General features: G+C 31.6%; 1 protein-coding gene across 5 annotated transcripts in view; it reads right to left on the minus strand.

The window, feature by feature from the left end:
- Positions 1-26,039, minus strand: part of LOC129985235 (probable G-protein coupled receptor AH9.1) — a 186,017-nt gene that overhangs the window by 137,478 nt on the left and 22,500 nt on the right. For 2 of the 5 annotated variants that reach the window (XM_056095187.1, XM_056095183.1), the window contains exons 1-2: positions 25,192-25,278; positions 13,314-13,472 (exon numbers count right to left, since the gene is read on the minus strand). The exons of 1 other annotated variant lie outside the window; for it this stretch is intronic. Coding sequence is in view for 1 of the 4 variants with exons in the window: in XM_056095183.1 (XP_055951158.1) it covers positions 13,314-13,344 (31 nt within the window). In the remaining 3 variants the exon portion in view is untranslated. Of the gene's footprint in view, positions 1-13,313; positions 13,473-25,191; positions 25,294-26,039 lie in introns of those variants that run through there. 2 more of the 5 variants (XM_056095188.1, XM_056095185.1) reach the window with 2 other exon arrangements.

Raw genomic sequence — 26,039 nt, forward strand, 5'->3', positions numbered from 1 at the left:
GCTATATTAACGTCTCTCAACACCCATTAAAGGTACTGCACGATTGGATGCACTTTTAAGGAGCACATTTTCAGCATTCACGTCTCAGTCCCGTGGATATCAGCTGCAATGACCATAAATTGAAAGGTAGCAGTACGCTTCGGTAATAAAGAACTTTTATCCTTAACATCTTAAGCTTTCTATAATCTTAAGCTTTTTATGAAATTTACGAAGAAAATATACATCGTGTGTAGTAATTCAGACAGGTATATTATACATTGAATAATAAAAATTTTGAGATGAAATGACTTAATGTACACACACAAGAATATCTAAAAATAATAAAAACTAAAAATTAAGAATAGTAAAACATATTAATATGACTCAAAGCTTCATAAAAAAAACTTCACCAAAGCTTCATTTTTAAGAAATCATTGCAATTCAAACGCTGCAATATTTAAAAATGCAAATAATTACCTACAGAGTATTTAAAGCAGAAAATACCTGAAGGTTTTATTGCATAAATAAATAGGAATAAAAAAATTTTTTGTTAGAATTCCTGATTGAAAGTAACTCTGATAAAAATTTCAGACCAGATTTATTTTTTCAATTTGATACCTTTTTATTTATGCATTACAGTTTTCAGACCTTTTCCTTTAAATAAAATTTGTCATGTGGTGCTGTGACGCTACGTTACAACACACACTTATACACAAAGAGATAGAAAGAAAGATACAGATTCGTCAGCCTTGTCTTCATATCGCTTAATTACACTAGGTGTCACTTAAAACGTTCATGCTAAAAAGTACTTTTTCGCATCTGTGCATCTGTCGCTACATGATAATTTTCACAAAATTTTAACTAAATGAAATAAAAACTGCATTGAACAAAACTGATATCACTGAAAAACAGATTTTTATATTTTTAAGATAGTTTTTGTGCGACATTATGATCCAAATTTATTAAGGAGAGTTGCCGCAAGGTTCATAAGCTCATACTTAATCAAATTTCTATTTAAAATCCGTAAACAAAATTCGTTTCTTCGACAGCATCTACTGTCCAAAATTTCTAAATGACAGATTTGGTAGCTTTAGATCCTGCGTTTTGTTTTAAACGGTGTTTTGAAAGCTTTTTGCTTTATAGATAGTCTGGTAATCTGAAAATAATTTCAAATTAACATAAAAAGAAAAACTTCCAGAAAAGGGAATACGTGGTCTATAAGTATTGGCAGTTAAAGAAATGAGTGTTGCGAATTGATTTTCTAACAACTTAATATGTTGCAGGGTCCAAATTTTAACTCCTGCATTCCATAATATAACTCTTTGAGTAAAGAAAGGAATTTTCATAACATATTATCCAGGTTGACCACTCTTGTGGAGGAGAAGCTCATTTTTATATCGTTAGAGACAAGGCATATAATTCGAGATGGAAAAAGGCTTTAAACGAAAGGAAGAATCGTATTTTACGTTGTTTGAGTCAATAAACGTGTTCCCGAGACAATTAAGAAATCTCTTTTTATATAGTCCTTCGATCCAATAGTCACATGTAGTGGAATATTCATAATATTAAGATTTTAAAGGAAATGAAAATTTTTTTTGTTTAAAACTGATCGAATTATGAAACGTTGAAAATCATTATTTTAGACGAATGTTACGGGTAAACTCATAGTCTTGAGAGTGATCTTAAGGAATGGTTTATAAAATGAAAGTATGCCTGTCTGTGTTGCTTTTACAAATTGTCTTTTAAAATCTATTTGTATACTACCCTCGTTTAACTTAAACAATTATAACTGGAACAATTTTAGTAAAAATAAAATATGTGGATATCAGCAATATTTTCTTTATCATAACTGTTAGAATCAGAAGACCATTATAAAAATTACAATTTATACTTTTTTGGAAAAACGTTTATTGATGGAAACAACGTAAAATGTAATTCCTTCTACCATTTAAAGAAATTTTCCAGATATAACTTTTAATCTGTCTTTGATGGTTATAAATTAACCATTTCGCCTCGATAATTATAATATCAAATTTATATAAGGTTAAATTCTTTCTTTCCATTTCATCAGAAACTGTCCAATGTATTTTGATTTGCCGACTTGCTATCCGGGTGCGGTTTAAGAGCGGTCAGTCTTACAAAAGATGCCTTTCCTTTTGCTTCCAGTGATAAGCACTGTGGGTCGCGAGGGTAAGAAATCCATCTCGAAATCGAAACACGCAAAAGCTATTACGCTGTCAAAAGTGTCAAAAACTCGAGGAAAAAGGTTTACAAATACTGAAAAACTTTCCGTACTGAGAAGAATAAAAGCGCCGGAAATGTCCCGAGCCCCTTTCGATCTTCCCTCTCTTTATTATCTGGGCACTTAAGAAGAAATGGAATTGTTTCTTCAAAAAATGTCTTCATTTCTTAAAAAGATAAAAGCTCCCCCCTCATAAATATGCATTGCCTAACACCTCAGTCGAAAGGGAATTGAATCCAGCTTATTTCGAATTATGAATGGCTCGACTGTACCGAAAAAGTTGAAAAATCCATATTTGATATCTTCCGCTAGGTTATATTATCTCAAGTAAAACGAAATATAAAGAGGATTTTTTTATTAGATGCATCATGAAAATGAAATGCATTTTCTTAAGAGCAATCATACTGAATTTTAAGATACATGATATTTTTTAATAATGGAAAGCTAAACAGTATTTTCAAGAATCTATGCCATGCTATTTTTAAGCATAAAACAATTTACCGAAGTGATGAGCAAGTCCGAATTGAATCATTTATTTTTGAAATAGGAACTGATTTCACTGGTTTCTTTTTATTTTGAGCTTTCTGTTTGAGATGAATGAACAGAAAACAAAATCAATTATATTCTGGAATAGTTTAACTAGAAAACAATCCGTTTCAATATACATGAAGTATATTTTTCGAGAGTTCATAAACTTGATCCAAAATCAATGCCACTGGCAATAGTTGTACTATTAGTACATATAGTAACACTGGCAATAGTTGCACTCGTATTTTTAAATCAAAATTCTCGTATGGCATCGTGAAACGTGGCTGTGATCCATCATGCCAAATTTAAAACAACTGGCTGTTGCCAATCCATTTGATTCATTTCCGAGATTCACACCTAATAAGATAATCCCTTCTCCACTCTAGTTGATAGACACTAGAGAAGCGAGAATCCAGTTGGATGAGCGGCCGCGTAGCAGGTCTTGGCCATTAGTAGCGAACAGGCTAAATCTCGAACCAGCCGAGTGTTCAGTGCAAATGAGAACGGAAGGTCAGTAGCCTTCTTAGTCACTATATGAGTCAACGTATGCCCATGTGGTAACGCTTACCGTGCACAGACTTGATCTTACAAAGCATTGTGGATCTTTTAGAGAACGGCAAAACATGGTTATCGCAACTTAAAATGGATGTTAAATTATATGCATAATTATATTCATCGCGAGGCTAACGCTATGTAGAATCAATTAATTTATTTTGGTCTTATATCTTTCAAGTCATTGAAATGAACATTTTCGGAAACATATACCATACTTTTTAATACGTGATCAAATTTTTCTCGTCATAAAGATGTTAATTACGCTGTTTTAAAAAGACTGATAAATAATATAAATAGATTGTTTTTCAGGTAAACATCAATTTAAAAAATGTTTTTGTCGTTTGAAGAATTAAATACAGGTCTAAGATTAATTAAAGTTGATTTAAAAAATGCAACCTTTTCATAGAATTAAATTTCGTCGCGTTCACATTTTTCTGATCATGTCGAATTATTGTCCGTTGCCTCTCTGTCTGGATAGGCTGTTTCCATACGATGCTGCAACAACACTGTAAAAATGAGAAGTGTTGTAAAATGGCCTGTAAACGAAGAATGAATCAACTTTCGGCGATTCCTAAGTGAGCACCGTAAGGAGTTGCGCAAAGGGTCAAAATTCGTAATTTTATTTACATTTTAAAATTAATTTTAAAACTTAATTTGTCATAAATAAGCTTGAAAAATATATTTCAAAACAAAATATTACTTTTGCTTGTATTCAAGATTTATTTAATGCCATTGTTCCATCAGTATTCATTACTGATTGAGTTGTCTGGTGGTAAATTAGCAAAATAAGATTGAACAGCATGCCAATGAAAGATGGATATCCATTCCCAAGTGGCAAAGTTTGATTCCATTTAAAATTTCTTATATGTTCAAAGGCCGGTAGTTACTATCATAAAGAATAGCCTTATCGAATGAATTCCCTAATTCGATAAAATATCTAGTTTTCAATGGGTTCATTCTTCGAATAATTATTGTTAATTATTTGTTTAATAGATATTTATTTAAATATTGAACAAATATTTAGGACAAGTAAATTTTCTAAACATTTTAAAATTCACCATCGAATTTCTACTTCATACTTTAAGTAGTATACAAATTGAATTGAAATATTAGTAAGAGGTACATTGCTGAGTTGCTGTTAACAAAATACCTCTAAAAATAATTTAAAGAGTACGTGAAATTTTTTTATGGAAGGGAAAGAACTTCTTTAATTAAAAAGATGCACAGATTTGGCTCGCAAAGGTGCAGTTTGCTCATTACAGCAATGATATAATAATTTGAAGAATAAAGTTCGATTTTCAAAATAATTAATTTGCTTTTTCATATTATCAAAATGACTAATATTTGAAAGAGATATGTGTCGGAATAATAAATAAAAGTATAACTGTTAAGAATTCCAATAAATCTGTTTAAAAAGTTTAATGGCATTGTAAAATTTAAAAGTATTTTTCTCGCTTAATTCTCTGGCAGTAAATACAACAGACACATTCTTTTTTCTCCTCATTAGATAATAAACCACTGTGATGTTATCACTATTTACTTCTATCTTTTGCTTAAGTTAGTAAGTAAAGTAAACAATTAAATGTTCAATTTTTTTTCTTTAATACCTGAAGGAAGTTAAATATCACAAAATGGGAAGTTTAGAATTTGTTCCCTCTTTGCATAGCCACCTACTATTTTGACATTTATCTTCCGAGAATTTTCATTAAATTGGATTAAAACAACCATTCTTCAGTCCATTATGATGATTGAATCTATATTTATTGTTCAGAAAATTTGTATGGATTACAGTGCGGAAGGCGGAAGATATGTTTCGTAAAATAGAAAATTGTATGGTGTGCTAGAACCGCATTAATTCATGCAAATCGTATTAATGTTTATTAATGTGCTGCTATTGTTTTAAACTATCAGCTTTACTTTTCATATATGAATAACATATACATTTGATTTTCACTTTGCATATATATGTTATGTTTAATAAAATTAAGAAGGGATTAATCGGGTTTTCAGATTGATCGGTTTTGAAATGGTGATTAATTATCCCTGATTAATTACCATTGACAGTAATATGTACATTTCTAAAAAATTTTAAAAAGCGTTGCATTTATTATTCACATAATAAAAGAGATAATACATGCACTCACATTGCACGGAGGCCATTATACGAAAATCTATTTTGTATCATTGATTCAAACATGAGGTAATGAGAGATCTTTCAGGTCATTCTGCTACCATTTAGGAACAATAAATTATAAGTAATTCACAACACAGAGATAAAATTTACATCATTTACAACAGTGCTGATAATCACATCACATACCAATACGACATGAGCTAATTTCAGAAAATGCCTATGTCCGGATATGCGTCCCAAACTAATGCCATTATCGACCGAGAAGCGGAATGAAAAATGTATCAATACAGAGAGCAGTATCGATTTGCAAATATATTCCTTAGAAGACGACTACAATCGACTGCCTTCTATCCTGTTCTCAGGTGCGCGCCGCCACATCTCTCTAATAATGTGTCCTTATGTATCAACTTGATTATCTTTTACAGCTTCCAGCTGTGAATGCAAGTCATTTCAATCAACGGTTATCAGTTACTGGGAACTGGTGCAGGTTCAGCAATCATTTGATATACTGAAAAGCTGTTTTTGCTTATTTCTGTCTTTCGTTTAATAAATCTCCAGTAAATGATACAAATACTAAAAGTTGCGATGAATTATTTTAATGGACGGGCACTATTCTGAAAATTATGTTCTTCGGTCAGAAACTTTGCATCGAAATAAAAGTTCTTTGCGTAGTCTCTAAATATGAAACTCTGATGCACAGAAATCGCTCTCACTCCTTATTGCCGAAAGAGAACAGCCAACAGTAAACAAAGAGTCATAATAATGTTTCACTTTGCTTCACGAAACATTTTTGTTGCAGAAAAGGCGATTCTCTTGGTTTGTGGTTTTTACATTTGAATTCAATTCAAAACTCTTTGCTCAAATAATTAATGGAGTTACAAAATATTATTAAAATTAATCGGGTGTACGTTTGCCATGTCATCAAAACCTGTATACAATCAGAGGAAGGGATATATAAAAGAAAGCAATGTGGATAGGAATTAGAAATAGGAGGCAAGCATTTTAACCGAGAACGAAAACAGGTTTAACATCACTAAATGAATCACTTGCACTTGTCTACAGAATCATATGTTCCTATCTTGCAGAATTGTTATCGCACAAAAATGGGTTTTGCATTATCTAAAAATTAAAAAAAAAATTACCAATATCATGATACCAGTTTTATTTTCATACATTCTTTATATATCCAATTTTTTTTACTTGAAATCTACTTTAGATTTCATCTGAAACAATGCTACAATGAAATTCAAACTCTTCAATCAAAACACTCTTGTGCTTTGGCCAGTGTTTCAGATTAAAACAATTCCTTTCTCGAGCCTTATCTCTGAAGAAGGATTTCCACTTTCGGTTTTATTTCATTGTATATACATTTTTTAAATTTGTATCCCAATAATCTGTAGAAAACTGTTTGAATTATTCATGTTTTTCAGTCATATCGAATCAACTTTTTTTAAAACATGCATTCCATATTAATCGTTTCACTGCCTAATAAGTTAGCAATCTGGGCGAGCAGGCTGCTCGCTGAAGGCCGTGAGTAAACTGTATTTTACATATTGAATTTACTCATAGTTTATCTCATTAGTTGCATTAATTATTTCCGAAAGAAAAATTAAAAAAGGCGCAATACGGTTTTTGCGTATGCCTCTTTCCACTTTTTAGGTTCAAAGATTTCAATAAATGTAAAAGTTTTCGACATATCGGGGGGAAATCGATTCTTTAATTTATACTTCCGTTTGTAGGTAAAAATGGTAAACCAAAAACGTGTTAAGTTGAATGGTTTGAACTTTCCACATTATTTTATCACTAAAATTGTAGATCAGAGAGCAAATTCGTAAAAAGATTGATGACACAAACCTTCTCAATTTTATTTTTTATCAAATGTTTACATAAATTGATGTAAACTGTATAATTCCTATGACGCCGATTTTGAAAAAAAAAAAATATGTATTGGAAACATATTTTTTACAAATGTGCAACTAAAATGTGGATTTCGAGACATTTTTAAAATCTCGTGAAAGATGGAGCAAAACGTTATACTTCAGCGTGATAACGATGAAGTATAATGTTTAATGATGCAAGTAAGGACAATTTTGCAATAAAGATGAATGTGTGTGTGTACTTCGTTCGCCACAGAATATCCCCGAACTTGGAATCTCTAGGATTCCCTGTCGGTTGAAAGGATATACGTGGGAGTATTTATTAAGATAGAAGAAATACACATAAAAAGACATAAAAAAATCAATATACACAAAAAAAGATATAAAATATCAATATACACATAAAAAGACATAAAATATCATCAATACACATAAAAAGTAACTATATACAATATTATAATGATGAGGGAGGTGTTCGGTGGGGAGTATGAGTAGATGAAATCTATTGAAGGTAATATATTCTGGAGAAGAGCTTGGTTGAGAAATGAAACGAAAATTTATACTGGGCTTGGGTCTGGAGAAATCAATTCCTCGTTCTCTTGTAGGAACCGCACAATATTTCTAATTTTAACCTTGGACATCTTGTTTCTCATAACGTTGGTCCACCAGATATTTTCTAGGTCGTGGGAGGGTTTTTTGAGATGAAAAGATGTGGTGAGAGGGCAACTAGTGGCATAATGAAGGGGATCGCCTACTTCACCGCAGCCACATTTATCAGATCCTTTAATATGGAATCTCTTGAAATATGAAGGGAAAGGGCCATGGCCAGTTGCAAAGATAATGTCAAGCCTATTCCAAGATGATGGGTTAAAGGACACTTTCGAGATGATTTGATGGATGTTTCTGCCAGTTGAGCCATTGCCCCTTTCTTCCTGCCATCGCTGTAGGCTCAATTCATTTACAATACTTTTCAGATGGGTTCTAGGAGCTGGATATCGAACGGGCGTACCTGCAGAAATGGCCTGTTTGGCTAGGGAATCTGCAACCTCGTTTCCGTTGTGGCCTACATGTGCTTTAACCCATCCTAACTTAATAGAAGGTTGGGGGAGCAGAATGGCTTGAATTTCCTGAACAATTGGGCTTGAGGTGGAGAATGAACTGATCGCTTTTAAGCCGGACTCGCTATCACTCCATATTTTAGCGTTATGATCGTATTTGCTAGCCCATTTACATGCTTCCTTAATGGCCAGCAGCTCTGCCTGAAAGACAGAATTATTTTCGTTCAGTTTGCCGAGCCACTGATGAGTAATTTGTTCGTTTTGGAATACGCAGTAGGCAAAGCCGGTTCTTCCCTCGATTTTGGACCCATCTGTAAAAATATCCGTCTTGTTTGTAGGTTGGAATTCTTGTTTGAGGGAAATTATGTCCTCAAGAAGAAAGTTTGGGGGGAAGATTTTTGTGTGAGAGCATTTCATCTCGAAGTTCTCAGGATGGAATGTTATATTCTGAAAATGGCTAGGTAATTGAAGACGACTTACTATTACATAGGTTGCTTCTGCTTGCGCTTTGATGTGAAGTGGAAGAATTCCTTCTATAACTTGCAGTGCTGCCGTTTATGTTGTTCGGAATGCTCCAGAAATACTCAGGAGAAATTTTATCTGTATTGAGATTATGATTCTTTGTTGTCGGGATGAGAGAGGATAGGCCCAAGATGATGCTCCATGTAGGATCATTCTCTCGGCAACGGTGAAGTAGAGATGACACCTGAATTCTTTTTTCAGATCCCATGTGGAACCAGCAATTCTGCTGAGATTTTGGTGTAAGAGAATCTCTTTCGTTTTGGTGTTAAGGAGGTGAGGAATCCAGTTTAGCTTATTGTCGATAGTAACACCGAGATATTTTAAAGATTGTTGCCTTTTTATTGTTACGTTATTCCATTTAATTGTTGGGCCATTGACTAATTTGCTTATCAAGATATTACATGATTTTTCTACGGAGATTTGAAGGTGATGCTTGTCGGTCCAGCGCTTGAAGATTGAGAGAGCATCCTGGGCGGCTGATTTCAATTTTGCTCATGTTGATTCGGCTACTACAAAAACAAAGTCGTCTGCAAATGCCTGGAGGTGAATGTTAGGTGGCCATTTTTCAGAAAGAATTTCATTTGCGACAAGATTCCAAAAAACTGGTCCAGAACAGGATCTTTGCGCGCAGCCTTTCTGCTGTGACCAGGCGGCAGTGCCTTGAGATGTTTGAAGAAGGACTTCTCTATTTTCTAGGACATCTTGAAGTGTTTCTGTAGTTTTTGAATTGAATTTAAGTTTATCGAGGCTATTGCGGATGGAAGAGAATTGCAGATTATCGAAAGCTCTTTGGATGTCTAAAGAAATTACCAGAATGTGTTCGTTTTGCTGTTTGAAATTATGGATTTTTTCAGTTAATTGCTGTATTGCGTGGTCTGTGGATTTTCCGTCCCTAAAACCAAATTGGTTTGGATGGAGCAAATCATTTACTCTGAGGTGATGTGTGTGTCTGTCTGTATGTGTTTTGATATTAATAAAGCTTCAGAGAATTCTTATTACCTTTTCTGAATTTGATTATAAAGGAGACTTGCCCATTTCTATAAGAGAAATTCTACCTTTTCTTATATTTCACATTCTAATTGACAGCTATATTTAAAATATTTTTATTCAAAAGCAGAGCCTTCCTCAAGGCAGAATCTTATGCGTCTCCCACTTTTTTCTATGTTTTAGCCAAATTCTTTCATTTTATAACCTAAAATGTAAACTCCGTCTTTTTTAATTCATCAAAAATTAAGCGAAATTTTGGAGATTTTACTTTATAACTTACGAAAAACACATTAAATGAAAAAAAGGAAAGAATGAAATGTAGTATGTTTTTCTCATAATAAATTTGTTGTTCTCAGCCATTTCAGTAAAAGCTAAAAGTGCTTTACAAAAATGATTCATTTCATTGCATTTTATTCTACACGAGCGAAATAAAATACAATATCAGACATCTTGTACAAATATACCAGAAAACTGAAGAAAGCACAGATGTTCACCTCAAATAACAGAGCATTATCGTTTTAAAATAAAGTTTAATTTCAAAAAATCAGATTTATTTTGTGTTCGTTTGTACTTTCATTTACTATTTCATGCCATAGTTACAGTTAAATGATTATTTTGATTTTATCAGACTGATGCATCTTAGTAAAGAAAGTGAGAAGAGCATTTTTTCTTAGGTCCTACGTTATATATAAATTAAAGATCAAAAAGCAGAAAAATATTGCAGAATGTTTTTAAATTTTTATATTTATTCTTAAATACATATATACAGAAAGTATTGGCTCAATAATTAGTCAAATGTTTTTTTATTTTCTCATACATGAAGTATACAAAGAAAATTTATTTAAAAAAATAATCTAACTCTTGATTTTAATGAATCTCCATGTTCACCGAAAAGCACATTTTAGCCCGTTTGTATACACTTTTTTGTCTGTCTGCTTGTCAACTCGGGACACATTTTACAATTGATTTTAAATTAACTTTTCAGTGAGTTAGAGATTTGAAATTTAAACGCAACTTAGCGTTGGATGACAATGCAATATTAACTCGTTTTCTTGTCTATTCGGTGCAAATTTTGTCGTCTGTTCTATCTTTTTGGGAAGTTAGGTTAAAAATGATTGGAAAATTTCACACACACCAGACACAGAAAATGATTATTTAATTGAAAAAGAAATATATTTAAAAAATTCACATTCACACATTTTCAGGACAATCTGCATGAGGCTAGGAATAATAATTTTATTTTTTTAGTCCGTTTTAATACATTAAAATAATTTATATATGAACAATTATTTGGGGTTATATCTGCCTGCCGTCCTGTCTGTTAAAAATCAAATTAAAATAGCTAATTGTGTCTGTTATACGGGATTCATTATAATTAATTGTGTGCCTGTTATACGGGATATGCGTCATCTTACTAGTTTATGCCAGATCCAAACTATTAAGCAATCTCGTATGCGTGGGAAATAAGCAAGAATAATACACGAGTGTTCCCTATGTATGTAGTCTTACATCCTTAAAACAAGACGGCGTATTGGAGTACTGTAGCAACTATAAGACATAAAAATCAATATTCTGCATAAAGTATTGCAAAACAAAATGCGTCAAAACTCATCTCGCATGAGAATCTAACTTTCCATCGTTAACATTTTGCTAATTATTACGATGAATGGCTCACATGTGGTTTACAAGTTTGACATATTTGATCTACAACACGGTGGCGGTGGACGTTCAGTGGCAACTATCTAGTCAAGAAAATCGTCTGACCTTCAGTACACCATGCATTTTGTTTGAATCATACTTTAAAGATTCTCGTTGAATAATCAAAGTCCAACTATGTAGCTAAATTTACAAGCAATGCGCAAATACAGTGGCAACTATCTAGTCAAGAAAATCTTCTGACCTTCAGTACACCATGCATTTTGTTTGAATAATACTTTAAAGATTCTCGTTGAATAATCAAAGTCCAACTATGTAGCTAAATTTACAAGCAATGCGCAAATTTAGCAAATAGTAATGATACTAAGAATCCTTTTTCAAGTCCATTAAATGGACACAAACAAGCAAAATAAAAGTCTTATAGGATGTTGTTCATAACTTAAGCTAATGCAATTCCAGGAAACACTTCCAAGATAATGCTTTGAAAGAATGGGAAGATTCATGAACACACTTTTTTTGTTTCCTTAAGTGATTGCAACGAATTTCGTGGCGATCAATGAAGAAAAATGATTGGCTGTAAATATCACTTAACAATAATACGAAACAAATAACTCAGAAGGAATGAGTGAAGAGTTCTTTTGTAATTACAAGGTTAATAATAAGCTTCGTTCAATTTTTAATGCAATCAAGGAGATTACAAATGGCTCTTTAAACATTCGTTTTTTTAACTCTTCATTTTTACAACGATTTTTGAACTATCCCAAGAAGTTTTCGGCAGGTGCTTAGGAATTAATTCACCAGTTTTAAAGAATTCTTACTATACACATATGAAAGCTTATTGTGCATTTAAAAACAGTGTATGAATGTTAGAAAATACTCAAGAATGAAAAATTATATCTTTTTCAAGTTCATTCCTTTATTGTATAATAAGATGAATGAATGCAAAATAAAATAATATAGCAAAAAGCAAATTCCTTAGTCAAAGAATCTTTAAATAATTTATGCCTGCTATTGAGATCTATTAGATTGCTGTGACGTTTTCTGTATGACACGGGCTTTCGATGAAGTTGTAATCGAATAATAACGACACCTGCATGATCATTCTATTGTTCAAATATCTTGGCGCACGAAGGTAAATAATCTAATGGTTCAGAATACCTATGAGCCCATAAACAAAAACAAAAGAAGTTAATGGTAGAATCTGTAGTGTCCGTAGAGAAAGAATTAATACAGCCTTTTCCTTATTTGCCTCAAAATTTCGACTATCGACATGAAGTGCCGAAGTTAATGCCCTAATAAGCCAGTAAAGCGCCCCTATATGCCATGACTTATGATACAATCTATGAAATGTAGTTGCAAGGGAACGGCAGATGAGGTAATATTTAGATTCATCGAAATGTTTATGGGCAGTTAAGACGTTATATATTGCTGGGGTCTAGAATAGCTTCTAGTATTACTTGTGATATTGCCATAAGGTGACATCCGTTTGTCTCTAGCCAAATGTATTCATCCTGCTATATTCGTTGCCCTTAATAAAGAAACAGAGTCCTTATTCGTTATCGAAGGAAAAAATAAATGTAGATTATTATCGTTCGCCCTGTTTTTTTTTATTTCACATTCATTTATTATTACTTTGTAATGGAAAAGAAATTTTTGATGCAACTTTCGAGCAATTTTACTATAAATATAAACGTTTCTTAAAAATTCCGTTAGTAGTTTTATTGAAATGACATCATTCAACAAAAAACAATATAGAGTAAATTTGAGTTATTTACCATTAAGTAGTTGCTGTTTCCTTGATTTCATAGATAAGTGTGCTGGTTTGTCTCGAACTAGGCTTTTGGAGATGTCTTCCAAATTTGACAAGCAATCAAATGTTTATGACGCATTCTCATCTCCCCGTCGTTGAAGCTTTCGCAACTCATCGCATCAACCTGGAATCGTTCATCTTCGTATCAAATGAAATGAACAAATAAGACTTGCATATAAAATGATCCTTTGAAGGATCATTTTGTTTTAGAGCTTAGATTGCACTACTAAGCACCGATGCCTGCTTTAGTTTCGCAAAAGGCAATGAATATGAGAAATTTTAGTGAAAACATATTAATAAATCAGAAAGAAGATTAATAAATCAAACAATCAAAACGCATCAAATACCAGGAAAGAAATAGTAAAAAAGACAAACGAAGAAATAAGTCAAACCACAATAAAAATGGTTATATTCAAAAACATTCTTTGGAATTCAAACACTTTTTGGAAATACTATTACCTTTTTCTATAAGGGCAGCACAGATGCTTTGCTAATCAGAAATCTAAACCGTTTAGGTTCTCTGATCCAACTTTATCCAAGAGTTGATAAACCAATTTACCAAACCAAAAACATCTTAGCAACGATTTTCTCCATGCCGTCTGGCATTGTGCTGGAGATTTTCCAGATTTTGTTCATGAGCAAAATATAAATATGGGTCAATTTTTCTAGATAGCTCTTCAGGAAATTACCACGCTCTCATGCATAGGAGTTAAACTGAAGTTTTATATCATATGGCAACAAGTGGAAGGAACCACTTTGCGGTGAAAGCACATCGAAATGCTTTTGTTACAGAATTGTAAAGACGTGCTACACATGTCAGCAGGAAATTTCCATAGAGGTAAAAATGATGTTCGCGACCCACCGACTCATTTGTTTGACATAACATAGTTTACTTGAGCACAGTCTTAGGTCGAAAATAAATTCATTTAGATGATATAAATCTTTTTCAGATGGCATTTAGATGATATAAATCTTGTTCAGATGTCATTTAGATGATATAAATCTTTTTCCAATGAGAGGACACACTTTGTGTGACCTCTTATTGCGAGTTACCGTGGTTTTTATGCACGCACATCTGTGAATTTCTTGCTACCTCAAGAGAATAAAACTTCCATAACAGCTACAAAGTCCCTTAGAAACTTTTTTCCTTTCCATAAAGATTAATACAGAAATCTATCGCAAAGCACTATAAAATTCTATTCCGTTTCTTCTAAGGTTAGTTTTAATAATTGACTCATTCACTTAACCTTACGTGCATGATGATCTGATGTGCTTGAAGCAAATATTATCTTTTTTAAATAGGTCAAACTTTAATAACAGAAATGAAAAACATGTTTTATCGAATAATGGCTTGCAAAAAAAGTAGAGAAAATGGAGCGAAAATGTTAAGTGATAATATAAGAGAAATTAAAGAAGAATATTAAAAAAATAGAAAACTATAATTATTATAAGTAAAATGGGAGAAAAACTAATTATGAGATCAAATTTCTTTTCAGGGGTTTATTCTGCCGACTTGTTTCTAAGAAGTCAAATATAATATTCAGTCTTTGAGAACTCAAGTAATATATCTCCAATTTTCATTAAGTTGACCATCATTTCGAAAGGGAAAGAATGTTTTCTTTTATAACCAAAGCAAAGTGTAGAGGTGGGAAGCAAAAAAGTTCTAACCGACTCATATTATAAAATAGCTCTAGTCAAATTGCACAGTTTTTATATTGATAAAATGTGACGCACAAAACTGTTTATTGTACATTATGGGTTTTATGGGTTGACATTAAGATTCTCAGTAACTCTGTTGTAAAACTTTTCCTGTATCATAAGCTAAAAAAATGCCAACACTAATTTTAACCACGTCTGAAGATGCACTGAACTGATGCACATAAAAATCTTCTCAAAATGTTTATTTAAGAAGTTATATTCGATATACTACAGTCCCGCTTGAAACGACACGTGGACTGTTTTGAGAGTAATGAAGATATTTTAAACCAGCTGACAATGGCAATGCCAGAACCTCTGTAAAATTCTATGCAGCACAAGTAGAGGACCTTTACAGTCAGATCACAGATTATCGACTGGAGAATAAAATTATGCACAGAGGGATTATAAAGAATTGTCAACACAGATTACTGACGTTTACCGCACCCATGCTCTGGGGTGGACCAGATATGGTGTCGAGTCTGAAATCTTCCTTCTGGAAACCAAGATCTTACCAAACAGTTTTAAGAAGCGTTAATATAACATATTATTACTTAGGGTTTTCTTTGCTCTGACTTTTGTCTTTTGTATGCCTTTGAAGTGAACGAGAGCTTCGTATTTAAATTAAATATATGGATTAGAAATAAAGCAATGAAAAATATGTATTAGCAATTAAAGTTAAAATAATTCATATCGTCGTAAAAATAAATTTGTAGAAATTATATTTTCCCTATCTATTAACATCTCCTTTTATAGCTGGTGAAAATCCTTGAATGAAACGGCGATAAGATATTTTGACAGGAACTTAACCAAAGAGTGTTATCATTATAAGTTGCCATTTGAAGACGACAGCAAATGGAATAAGTGCTTTCAAAGAACAACATCTCTTATCTTCTTTTCACGAATTTCGAGATAAAAAAAGGCTTTAAGAACTTTTATTTGAATCAATTCTTCAAACGCTCATGAAAAAGTAGAAGAATTGAAAAAGATTTACTTGCACATTTTCAGACGAAATAATCTACGGGGAAAAGCAGCATTTTCTAACATCCAGATAGAAAGAATGTTTATCGATTGCTATTTTTTTTTTTTGCTATTTGTTGTTATTATATATTTTTTATGATATCCCATGAAATCTTTTTTGCTTTGTAAAAGAAGATCATTGTAAGAAGGAAGTTGATTTTGAAGTCGGAAAAATTCATTAACCACTCAAACGGAGGAAATAACGTTTATCTACTTGGATAATGATACAATACATACAGTGATACCTAAAACTCAGTATACAGCACTCCTGTTCTGCATTTTACGTTGATGCACCATGAAACGATCTTTTTAATATTTACAATAGAAACTTTAAAATGCTAACTAAAATATATATTAAGCCAGGAGGTAAAAGTAAGGAAAAAACAGTAACTTTATTATCTAAATTTTTATGTTGAAGTTCCAAAGCGAGAATTTCCAAATTGAGTATGTACTTAATAAAAATCATTTGCATTTTTCTTTAAATGACTGAATTTCTTTAAATAATATAAGAATTCTGATGCTGCAGATGTCATTATTTAATATACAAGAAAAAAATATTTTTTTTTTAAATTTCCATTTTCTAAATGAGCTCTAAAACTGAAATAAGTGTTATTACTTGGAAACTTGAATACCTGAAGAAGAAAGTCTCCAAGTGCAATAGCAATGAATGTTCGCCTAAACATGCATACATATAAAAATTCACCCAAAAGCATAAGAAGCTCGAAGTAATAACAAATGAGCCTGGTCGAAGGAGAAAAAGAATTCTTAGATTGATGACTAAAATAAGCATTTTTAAATAATTATTTTTAAAAAAAATTTAAATGAATGGGTTAGGAAATTTTTTTACCGCGACATCTACTACAATATGGAGCAGTAGCTTAGCAGAAACGGTTTAAAGTGTGTTTAGAAAATCATGTTATAATGGAAGGGTAGAGTCAAGAGAAATAAAGCAATTGTCTTAAAAATAGTATATAGCAATAGTATACAGAATCTAATGGTTTTTGGAATAATGTCATATTCAGTGATGAAAGTAAATTCAAAGTCTTTGGAAGAAATAGTCGAAGTTATGAATATCGGAAGCCTAATTTTGAATTACTTCTGCTCAAACATCATTACTACAATTAAGCATGAGGAAAACGCAGTCCTTGTATTTCAGGAATCGTATGATTGCCAAAGGAGTGAGAAGTTTTTTTTATTTTTATTTTTTATTAATGGCATAATGGATAAATTGAAATATATGGATATACTCAAGAAAGATTTAAAACAAGTTGCATAGAGGATAGGATCAAATTTCACTTTTGAACACAGCAACGACTTGAAACGTAAGCTGAAATTGTGAAATTATGGTTATTATCCGATTTTAAAATGTAATTGCATATTCCACTTTAACTCCTTCGCATACAATGACGAGTCTGACTGGCCATCGAATTACTGAATTTTTAATATGCAATTAAGTAATTTAAAATGCAAAAATCCCAAATGTACTTCTATTATAATATTAATTAAAATAATAGATATCCCAAATAAGATGTTTCATCTAATTCGAAAGTTAAGTAAATTCGTAGCTTAAAGAGGTAATATTATTTATTGCTAGTCTGCGGTTTGAACTGGAAAAAAAAATCTGCTTAGAAACAAAACATCAATAATAAAGAGAAGTGTAGAGAAAAAAGTCACTATCATAAAGTTTAGAAGATGTTTAGAAAGCAAAAGGACATGTAGCAAAATACAAGTTCATTGTTTTTGTTTATTTATTTAGGGCTTAGACAACTGTACACTCAGTTCTATGCCTAAGAAGATTCGACACAAGAATATTATCGATCTCTTCTTCTCGTCTTTAAAATTGTGAGGGAACTATTTAATGTATTTAATATAACGTTTTAATAAATCTAATGAAGGAAAAGAGTAGAATATATTCAATTCTGACAAACATTGTATGAATGATTTTCTCACAAAGAAATACGGTCACAGAGTTTGAGACAACTTCGACGACTGTGGAAGATATAAAAATTGCTCTAAACCTTAAAATAACTACTCAACAATCTCGGTGAAACTTAGCTCCGTTTTCCATCAGTCACTTTACAATTTCGATGCGGCATGTTTGCGGAAATTGCAGCATTCATTGATGAGTGCGGACGTTTTTGAGGAAATTCATTATGCTTGATCTCCAACTAAATACCAAATTTGGTCTTACAGTATTTCAGCAAAACTTTTTGAAATTAAAGTTTGACTTGGTTTGTTTTATTTTGTTTGGTTTAGTTTCATTTAGTGAAATAAATATATCTTTTAGAAGTTTAACATGATATATTATATTTTGCAAAAGTTTTGAATTCCTTAGTGATCATCCCAAATTCATCACACGTGCATCGAATTATCTGAAATGTATAAGCTAAAGTTATTCAAAGGCGCTCTCATTTGATGCAACAATGACACATCATACATAAACAGAGCAAGGATTCTATTGATTCGCTTGAATCTAAATTAAGAATCATCAATGATAAATCTGGATCTTAATGTACATAAAATTTATTGTGGGTATGTATGTACGTGTTTGTTCCACATCTCCTAACCAACTGGTAATAATTATTAAATGTCATGCAATTTTATTTAAAAGAATGAAAATATTTAGTTCATTCAGACATTAATAAAAATTGTCTTTTTTGCACTTTCAAATACTATATCATTTTTTTTTAATTTCTCTTATTTTAATACGTACTTTCACAATCGTTTATTGATTTTAGCAGTGATTAACCAAAATAATAATAATAATAATAATAAACTAAGTTAATCACACAAGCGAAGACATTTTTTTTTTATTCTTTAGTATTTGCTGGCAAACTTTATATTTACAATAATAATAAAATATTAATTAATATATGTTAGAAAAAATTAACTATTTCCAGTTTTCATAAAAAAATGGTTGAATTAATAATCTAAATTAAAAACGTTTTAACAACAAAAGAATTTCGCATATTATAATATTTTATGCAAAACTAGCTTCCACATTAAAAATATTATACATTAAAAGATCCTGAGCAACGCCGGGCATATCAATTAGTATGTAATAATAAATAACAGAAAATATTTACTACACTATTTAGTATGTTTTCTACCTTGATATGAAAATTTTATTTAGGATCATAAAATCTTTTTTGGTTATAAATTCTTCCTTTTGGTTGCATTCATTTCTAATTTAATGTGATGGTACTTATATTTGTCATTCTTTAAACGAATGAGCCAAGATTTTAAAAGATTTAGAAGCTTTGTTGATCATCCAGCCTTTGTCCATTAAATCTTTAGTATGATAGAAAAATGATACAAACACATCCTACTGATATTGCAAATTGAAGAAAAAGTCCATCCAAAGCTTATTATAATGTTTATCTCGCATAGAAATGAAAGTCAATCGCAATCTTTATGGATTCGCCAACACCGCTTGAACTCATAAATACGTTTTGACAGATTGAGACGCTTCATTCATTTTGGGGTGGCATTACAGATTTTTTCCTATCATCGAGATGATGCTGTAAAAGCTAATGGAGCTTTCGAGAAGTAGCGTCAAAGAGAAGAGGCCTCGAACTTAACCCATTTTATTTTTCACATTAAGAAAATTCTTTTATATTTGTGTTCTACAGATGAACCCTTTTATTGGAAATGTATGTGTTTGGTGTATATTTACAAATATAAATATTTGCCTTACCAAAATTAAATTCAGAAAATTTAACAATGCATTCATATAATGATTTAATCATTAGGCATTTTATTTGAAAATATCAAGTTATTCGTGACTAAGTTTTAATTCACATTTCTCTAAAAACTTAAGTTGTACAGAGATTTCTGAATTGTTATTCTTATTTATAGTTGTATCTATGCAATTTGATTTCTCGTGTTAAAATAATCAGATTTTTGAATAGCTACTTAAAAAATAAAAACGGGTAAATAGAATTAGAAAGCTATTTGATTTTTGATTTTCAACTTTTTTGCAAAAAATTAATATTTGTTAAAGATTTTAATAAATGACGTCAGAATTGCAAAGCAAATTTCTTTAGGAAAAAGATTGGGTTATTTTTCGATGGTGTATTGATTTTGTTTCGCATAACATATAAAAATGATACAAAAAGGGCAACAAATAATTTGGATCATAAAATATGGAATAGAAATTTCTTTACAATACATTTTAAACCTTTGGGTCTGTGTAGAAAATTTCATGATTTATTTAAGTACTGCCGCCATGCATATGCACACTCTTTTTATGACTAATATTTACTCAACAATAAAAAGTTAACTGCGTATTTATTTTAAATTTATAAGCCTAACATCTTATGTTTTACTGAGTGATTAAAGTAATGATTTCTTATTCATTGAAGGAGTAAATTCCTGTCTTACGTAAATATTTTTAAGTTCAGTAATTATTTTTTAAATTTAAGCATTTTTAATGTTTTAAATTTATCCATAGAATTATATTTTAAACGATGAAGTTTGGCCCAGAATTGTTTTTAGTATGCACGAATTCGGATTATTGAACATTTTGATATTAAATTACATCATATATTTATCAATATTAAAAAAACGTTAAGTGAAGAAGTTAACTAAGGTTTTATTTGTACAAATATTCACACTTTCTTCCGCCAATAGGTGGGCAAGTCTTGATGAGCAAAAATTTCTTAAAAGCTGTAAATGTTTTAATGAATTTCCTAAAGTATTTTCATCAAAAAGGTGAGAAAATATAGAATGTAGGACACTTTTTCAAAAAATTATTTTCGATAAAATACAGGGTGGTTATAATTATATACCACCCTATATACATCATCCTACAACGCAAACGAGTGAACGGATTGCAATAAAATTTTATATATAGACTATACAGAAAATGCGCCCACGGAATTTTGGAAAAAAAAAAAATTCTAAAATGTCCGCCAGAGGGCGCCTTCTCTAGAAAACATTAATTTTAAAACAATAAACGACCAAAACAGAATACAGAAACAATATTAACAGAACAAGAATTATGAGTAATAAAATGTAAAACTGGGAAAAGCTGTCAATTCTAGGAAAAATATATAGAGATTTGTATGCTTCTGAAGAAGAGAAAGCTTTATGCAAAACTGGTTAGTGTATAAAATGTTTGCAGACGTTGTTATGTTTTATGTGGAAGTTTCCGGCTGTAATAATGACGATATCTTTAGTTGAACGTGTCTTATTGGTGAAGCTGTTTTTCGAAAACAAGGGGATTACTTCTGCAGCAGTTCGTGAATTTCCTTGTGTGAAGAACCTACGACGTGAGACCAATCTCTTCTGAAGGTATCCGAGCCATGATTAAGAGATTTGAAGCAATGGGGAATTAGGATTTCAACATGAAAGAGGCCGTAAACCTGTCACACCGGCATTTGTTGATGCCGTCAAGACAACTGTTGCCCCACAGACATCAGAGTTTGGGGACAGTAGTGCACATGCAGTTTCTCGACAGGCAGGGTTTTCTAACAGTACCGTCCGGAAAAGGCTCAGCAACATAATGCAATACTTCAAATACAAGATCCACCATACCCAAGAGCTGCTTGGTAGGGACAAGCCCCAATGTCTCTCATTCGCAGTCAGTTTTCTCAACAGAATGATTGTTGATATGTCATGGCCTTGGAATACTCTGTAGAGCGACGAGGATCATTTCTACCTCAATGATATAATCAACACACAGAATTGCAGAATTTGGGTTAAGGAAAATTCGTGGATGCACACTGAAATTCCCTTACATTCGCCAAAAGTGACCATCTGGTGTGGATTCACGGGGACATTCATCCTTGGGCCATTCATTTTTGAGGAAATAACTGCACGTGGTCCTGTCACATTTTCCGTTACAGGCCGTCAGTACCATGACATGCTGCAGACATTTATTGTGCCTCAAATACAGCAAAGGCAGGTCTCAACACCGACCCTTTTCATGCAGGATGGTGCGCCTCCATAATATCCATGAGTCCGTGAAGGCGCTGTTGCTCACACACTTCACAGACGAACGTGTTATTATTTGCTTCTTTCGTAATCCATGGTGACCACTTTCGCCGGATCTAAATCCGTATGATTTCTAGTATGGGGTCACTTAAAAAGCCTGGTGTAACGTGGAGGTGTTGCGACGTTGAATGACTTAAAGAACTCCATAACGCTTCATGTGCCAAGACTCACAACTGATCAGTAACGATCTGCTGTTGAACACACTGTCCATCGACTTGAAATTTTGCAGGTGAGTGAGGATGTCATAAGGAGCACCTTTCCCTACATCGTCCTGGACTCGGCTAACAACTGCTCCTCTTGTGCCATTTCGTCCTAATCTGTTCTTATTTCTGCAAATTGAACATTTTTTTCCCCTCAAACAACGTACTGTTATTTTCCCCCCCTTACCTTTATTTAATGTAGTTCGATGACCAAGTGATCAGAAACCAGTCTATAAATGTTAATATTGTTTTTGTATTCCGTTTTGGTCATTTATTGTGTTAAATTTAATGTTTTTAAGGAAAAGGCGCCCTCAGGTGGACATTTTGGAATTAAGATTTATTCCCCCTAAATTCCGTGAGCGCATCTCGTGTATAGTCTATATACCAAATTTCGTTGCAATCCGTTCACCCGTTTGCGTTGTAGGATGCTGTTTATTATAACCACCCTGTATATTACTGCATCTGATTGACTAGAAAAAAAGTTTTGAGGGATTTAGATTTTAAAGGTAAATGAAATTACCTTAGAGAATCAAAAGACTTATTTATAATAAAGGAAATATAATTTCAGAAAGTTTTTTATTCTCGCACTTTAAAGAAATTTTCAAAAAAGTTCATTACAATAAGCAGTGTTTTTTCTATAAAAAAAGATATTTCCATTTTTTAGGATGAATAAAAGATGAATATCTACATTAATAAACCTTAGAAACAGTTGTTTTTGAATCGATCGTTCTCTAATTTAAATAATTCATTTTTAGCCATTTGACAATCAAAAGGACACAAGGGTCCCTTCTAAATTCAAACAATTGCGATAATTCCCAATTAATCAAGCACTACGAAGATTTGGAAGCTCTGCATATGATAATTACTCGCGAGTAAAAAGCGGTTAAAAGAAAATCAATTCAATTTGTTGTTAGTCTTCGTGTGGAATGCTGTTCCTTATCACAATTTTTTCCCCAATTATGACTGATTTCATCTAATAATAAACAACTTCCGGCATCAAAAAAATGTAGTTTGTTGTTTGCTATGTTTGGAATACGAAACAAACACTGATTGTGACTGAAGCGTATATATTTCTAAAAACAAAAAAAGTGCCAGTATCTTTAAGATTTCAAATAATAAGTTTGAATTACTTGGGATCTTTTACATTCATTAGAAAATTGAAACGTATGAAAACCACAAATCTTTGAAGTTAAATAATTAAAAATGCATATAAATTTAACAAGTAATTTGCTGTTAATTAAAACAGGCGATAATATATTTTTTAAGCAATCTTTATATTGTAGGTTAGAATGTTATATCTTTGGATTTCAACATTAATTTTTAATTGGCTTTATATGCAAGTTCACAAATATGTAGCGAATGCTGATTGTAACATTGCTTAGTTTTACATTTGCTAATTTTAATTTATCACAATTTCGGATTTTAGCATTTTTAAAAATCCTTAAAGGGTGGTCAGTGATACAATATAGTATTGTACCTCCGACAAGAAGGTGTTATACCTTTGACCTAACCATTCTATGAAAACAAATATGAAAGAAAAAATAACTTTTTTTCCTCATAAAATGATAAAGTATACAACTTTAAATTAAAGTTATTATACATAAAACCGAATTATTGACAAGACTTTTTAAAACATTCGTGCCATTTAAAAGGTGTTCGTTATTACCATTCATTAAATGAGAAAAATCTTTATTGAACTTTATGATTTGTAAAAATACGTATCAATGAAACGCATTCTTTTAGCCTTTTTTTGTTTGTTAGAAGAATCGCCTTTTGAATCATTTTCGTTTTTTGTTTTGAGAGTTATTTTGCAAGGTTAGCTTGCAGGACAACTTTAATGGCTGTCAAGGCGTAATCTTCGTTTTTCTAGATTTGATCGGATATGATGGTTAAAGGGCTTAAAGTAGTTGAAGAGAAACAGGCTGGTAAAATAATCTAAAGACTAAAACACTCAGAATGAAGCTATTGCGCAACATACTATATCAATTCAGAGATTGAGGAATGCTTAAAACTTGATATATACACTTCGTATATACAAATTACTATCTTCCTCTCAATTTTATGAAATTATACTGGATGAAGTGCTACTAATTTTCTCCAAATAAAAAAATATTGCACCTCTCATCTGATCAAAGGAACGACATGCTACAATTTCACATTTAAATTTCGAAAATTCAGTTTTGGCTAGGAATAGAACTATCGGATTAAAATAAGATTATTAATCTGTCTAAGGTATGCATTTAGCAATATGATTTTTTAATTGCATCAAAATGAGTCAAAACGTAATGTTTATAATACGTACTTTTGAGGAATAAAATCAGATAAATATTCACCAAACTAAAACATTTCTTTAAAAATAAATAATAAACTAAGCAACTAGTCGTTAATCTTTATACTAAACAGAAAAATATTTCAAAAATTTCCGCCAGTTGACAGCACTGATAGAACTGGTCAAAGTAAAATCGGCAAAGGAATAACAATCTCTCATTTTTTCAATTTCATTTTTTTTAATCTTTATAACATTAAACTTTTTATATATTTATAAAGGAATTCCTTTTAAATCTAAATTTCCTGTTTAAAATTATAGTACCATTGAGATTAAATTTTAAAAAGTTCTAATTTTAAAGAAAGAAACTACTTTATACCTTATTTATTTCGTATAAATTAAAACATTAATAATGTGTTTAAGAGTTGGAAACACGCACTATTTTACAAGGTAGTTTCGAGAAATTGTTTTAAATACAAATCGCTTTCTTTTAATGTGTTTTAGGTAAAAGAGCAAATTTTATGAAAATATTTTTTATTGGATTTGTTTTTAATCCATAATAAAGGAAACTTTTCTGATATTAAGTGGCAAACAAAGAAACACCAAAAATGTTTCCAGTTCATTCCCTCTGCAATAAATTCACGCAAGGCAGTGAAAGAACTTACCCAAACACCTGCTTTTATCCTAAGAATACATCCATGCAGCGAGTGAATCAACCTTTATTTGGGTTCCGGACGAGCATTTGCCGCTCGCATTTTTCTTTCAACAAGCACCTGCAGATAAAAAGTCTGATGGATCTCTATCGTTTGTTATCGTCATAAAACAAGGATAGATCGCACGGCGCAGGCGCCAAGCTCGATACCTGGCAAAATCAGACGTTTGCAAACATTGAAATCCGACACTTGATTGATAAAAAAAAAACATCATTTTGAGCAACATTTAAGAGATAAGATAAAAAAAAATTCATGGCTTTAATTGAAAGTTTCAAAAGTAAAAGTATTTGAGATTAAAGCTATTGACAGGATGTAATGATATCTCTTTTAATATTTAAAAATGTTGTATCGCAAAGAGTGATTTTCTAAAAAAAAATATTAAATCGAATCACGTAGAGTCACCGAGTCACATAGAACGAATTCTTGTAATTATTTCAAACTCATTTGGTTTTCTAGATTAACATTCTATTATTAGGCAGTTTATCTTTCTTTCTTTCTTTTTTTGGGAGGGGATGTCGATAGCTAGTTATTTTCGAGTGTAGTTAGATGACGATGGCTTTTGATATAGAATTCTTCTTTGAATTTCCATCTGACCCCAAAGTATTTAAAAGAAAAATCGGGTATCGAATTCTGGACCCGTGACCCAGGCCAGGAAACATTTTAGACCTGTAACTGCTTATAAAAGATCGTGAATATTCATGGACCCATATATGGAATTGAATCATTGAATTTAACTAAAATAAATTATTGAATTGAATGAAATAAAAAACGATTACGATATAAAAAATCTACTCTCGTTA

This window comes from Argiope bruennichi, chromosome 9 (assembly GCF_947563725.1).
Source record: "Argiope bruennichi chromosome 9, qqArgBrue1.1, whole genome shotgun sequence".
In the NCBI taxonomy this organism is placed as follows: domain Eukaryota; kingdom Metazoa; phylum Arthropoda; class Arachnida; order Araneae; family Araneidae; genus Argiope; species Argiope bruennichi.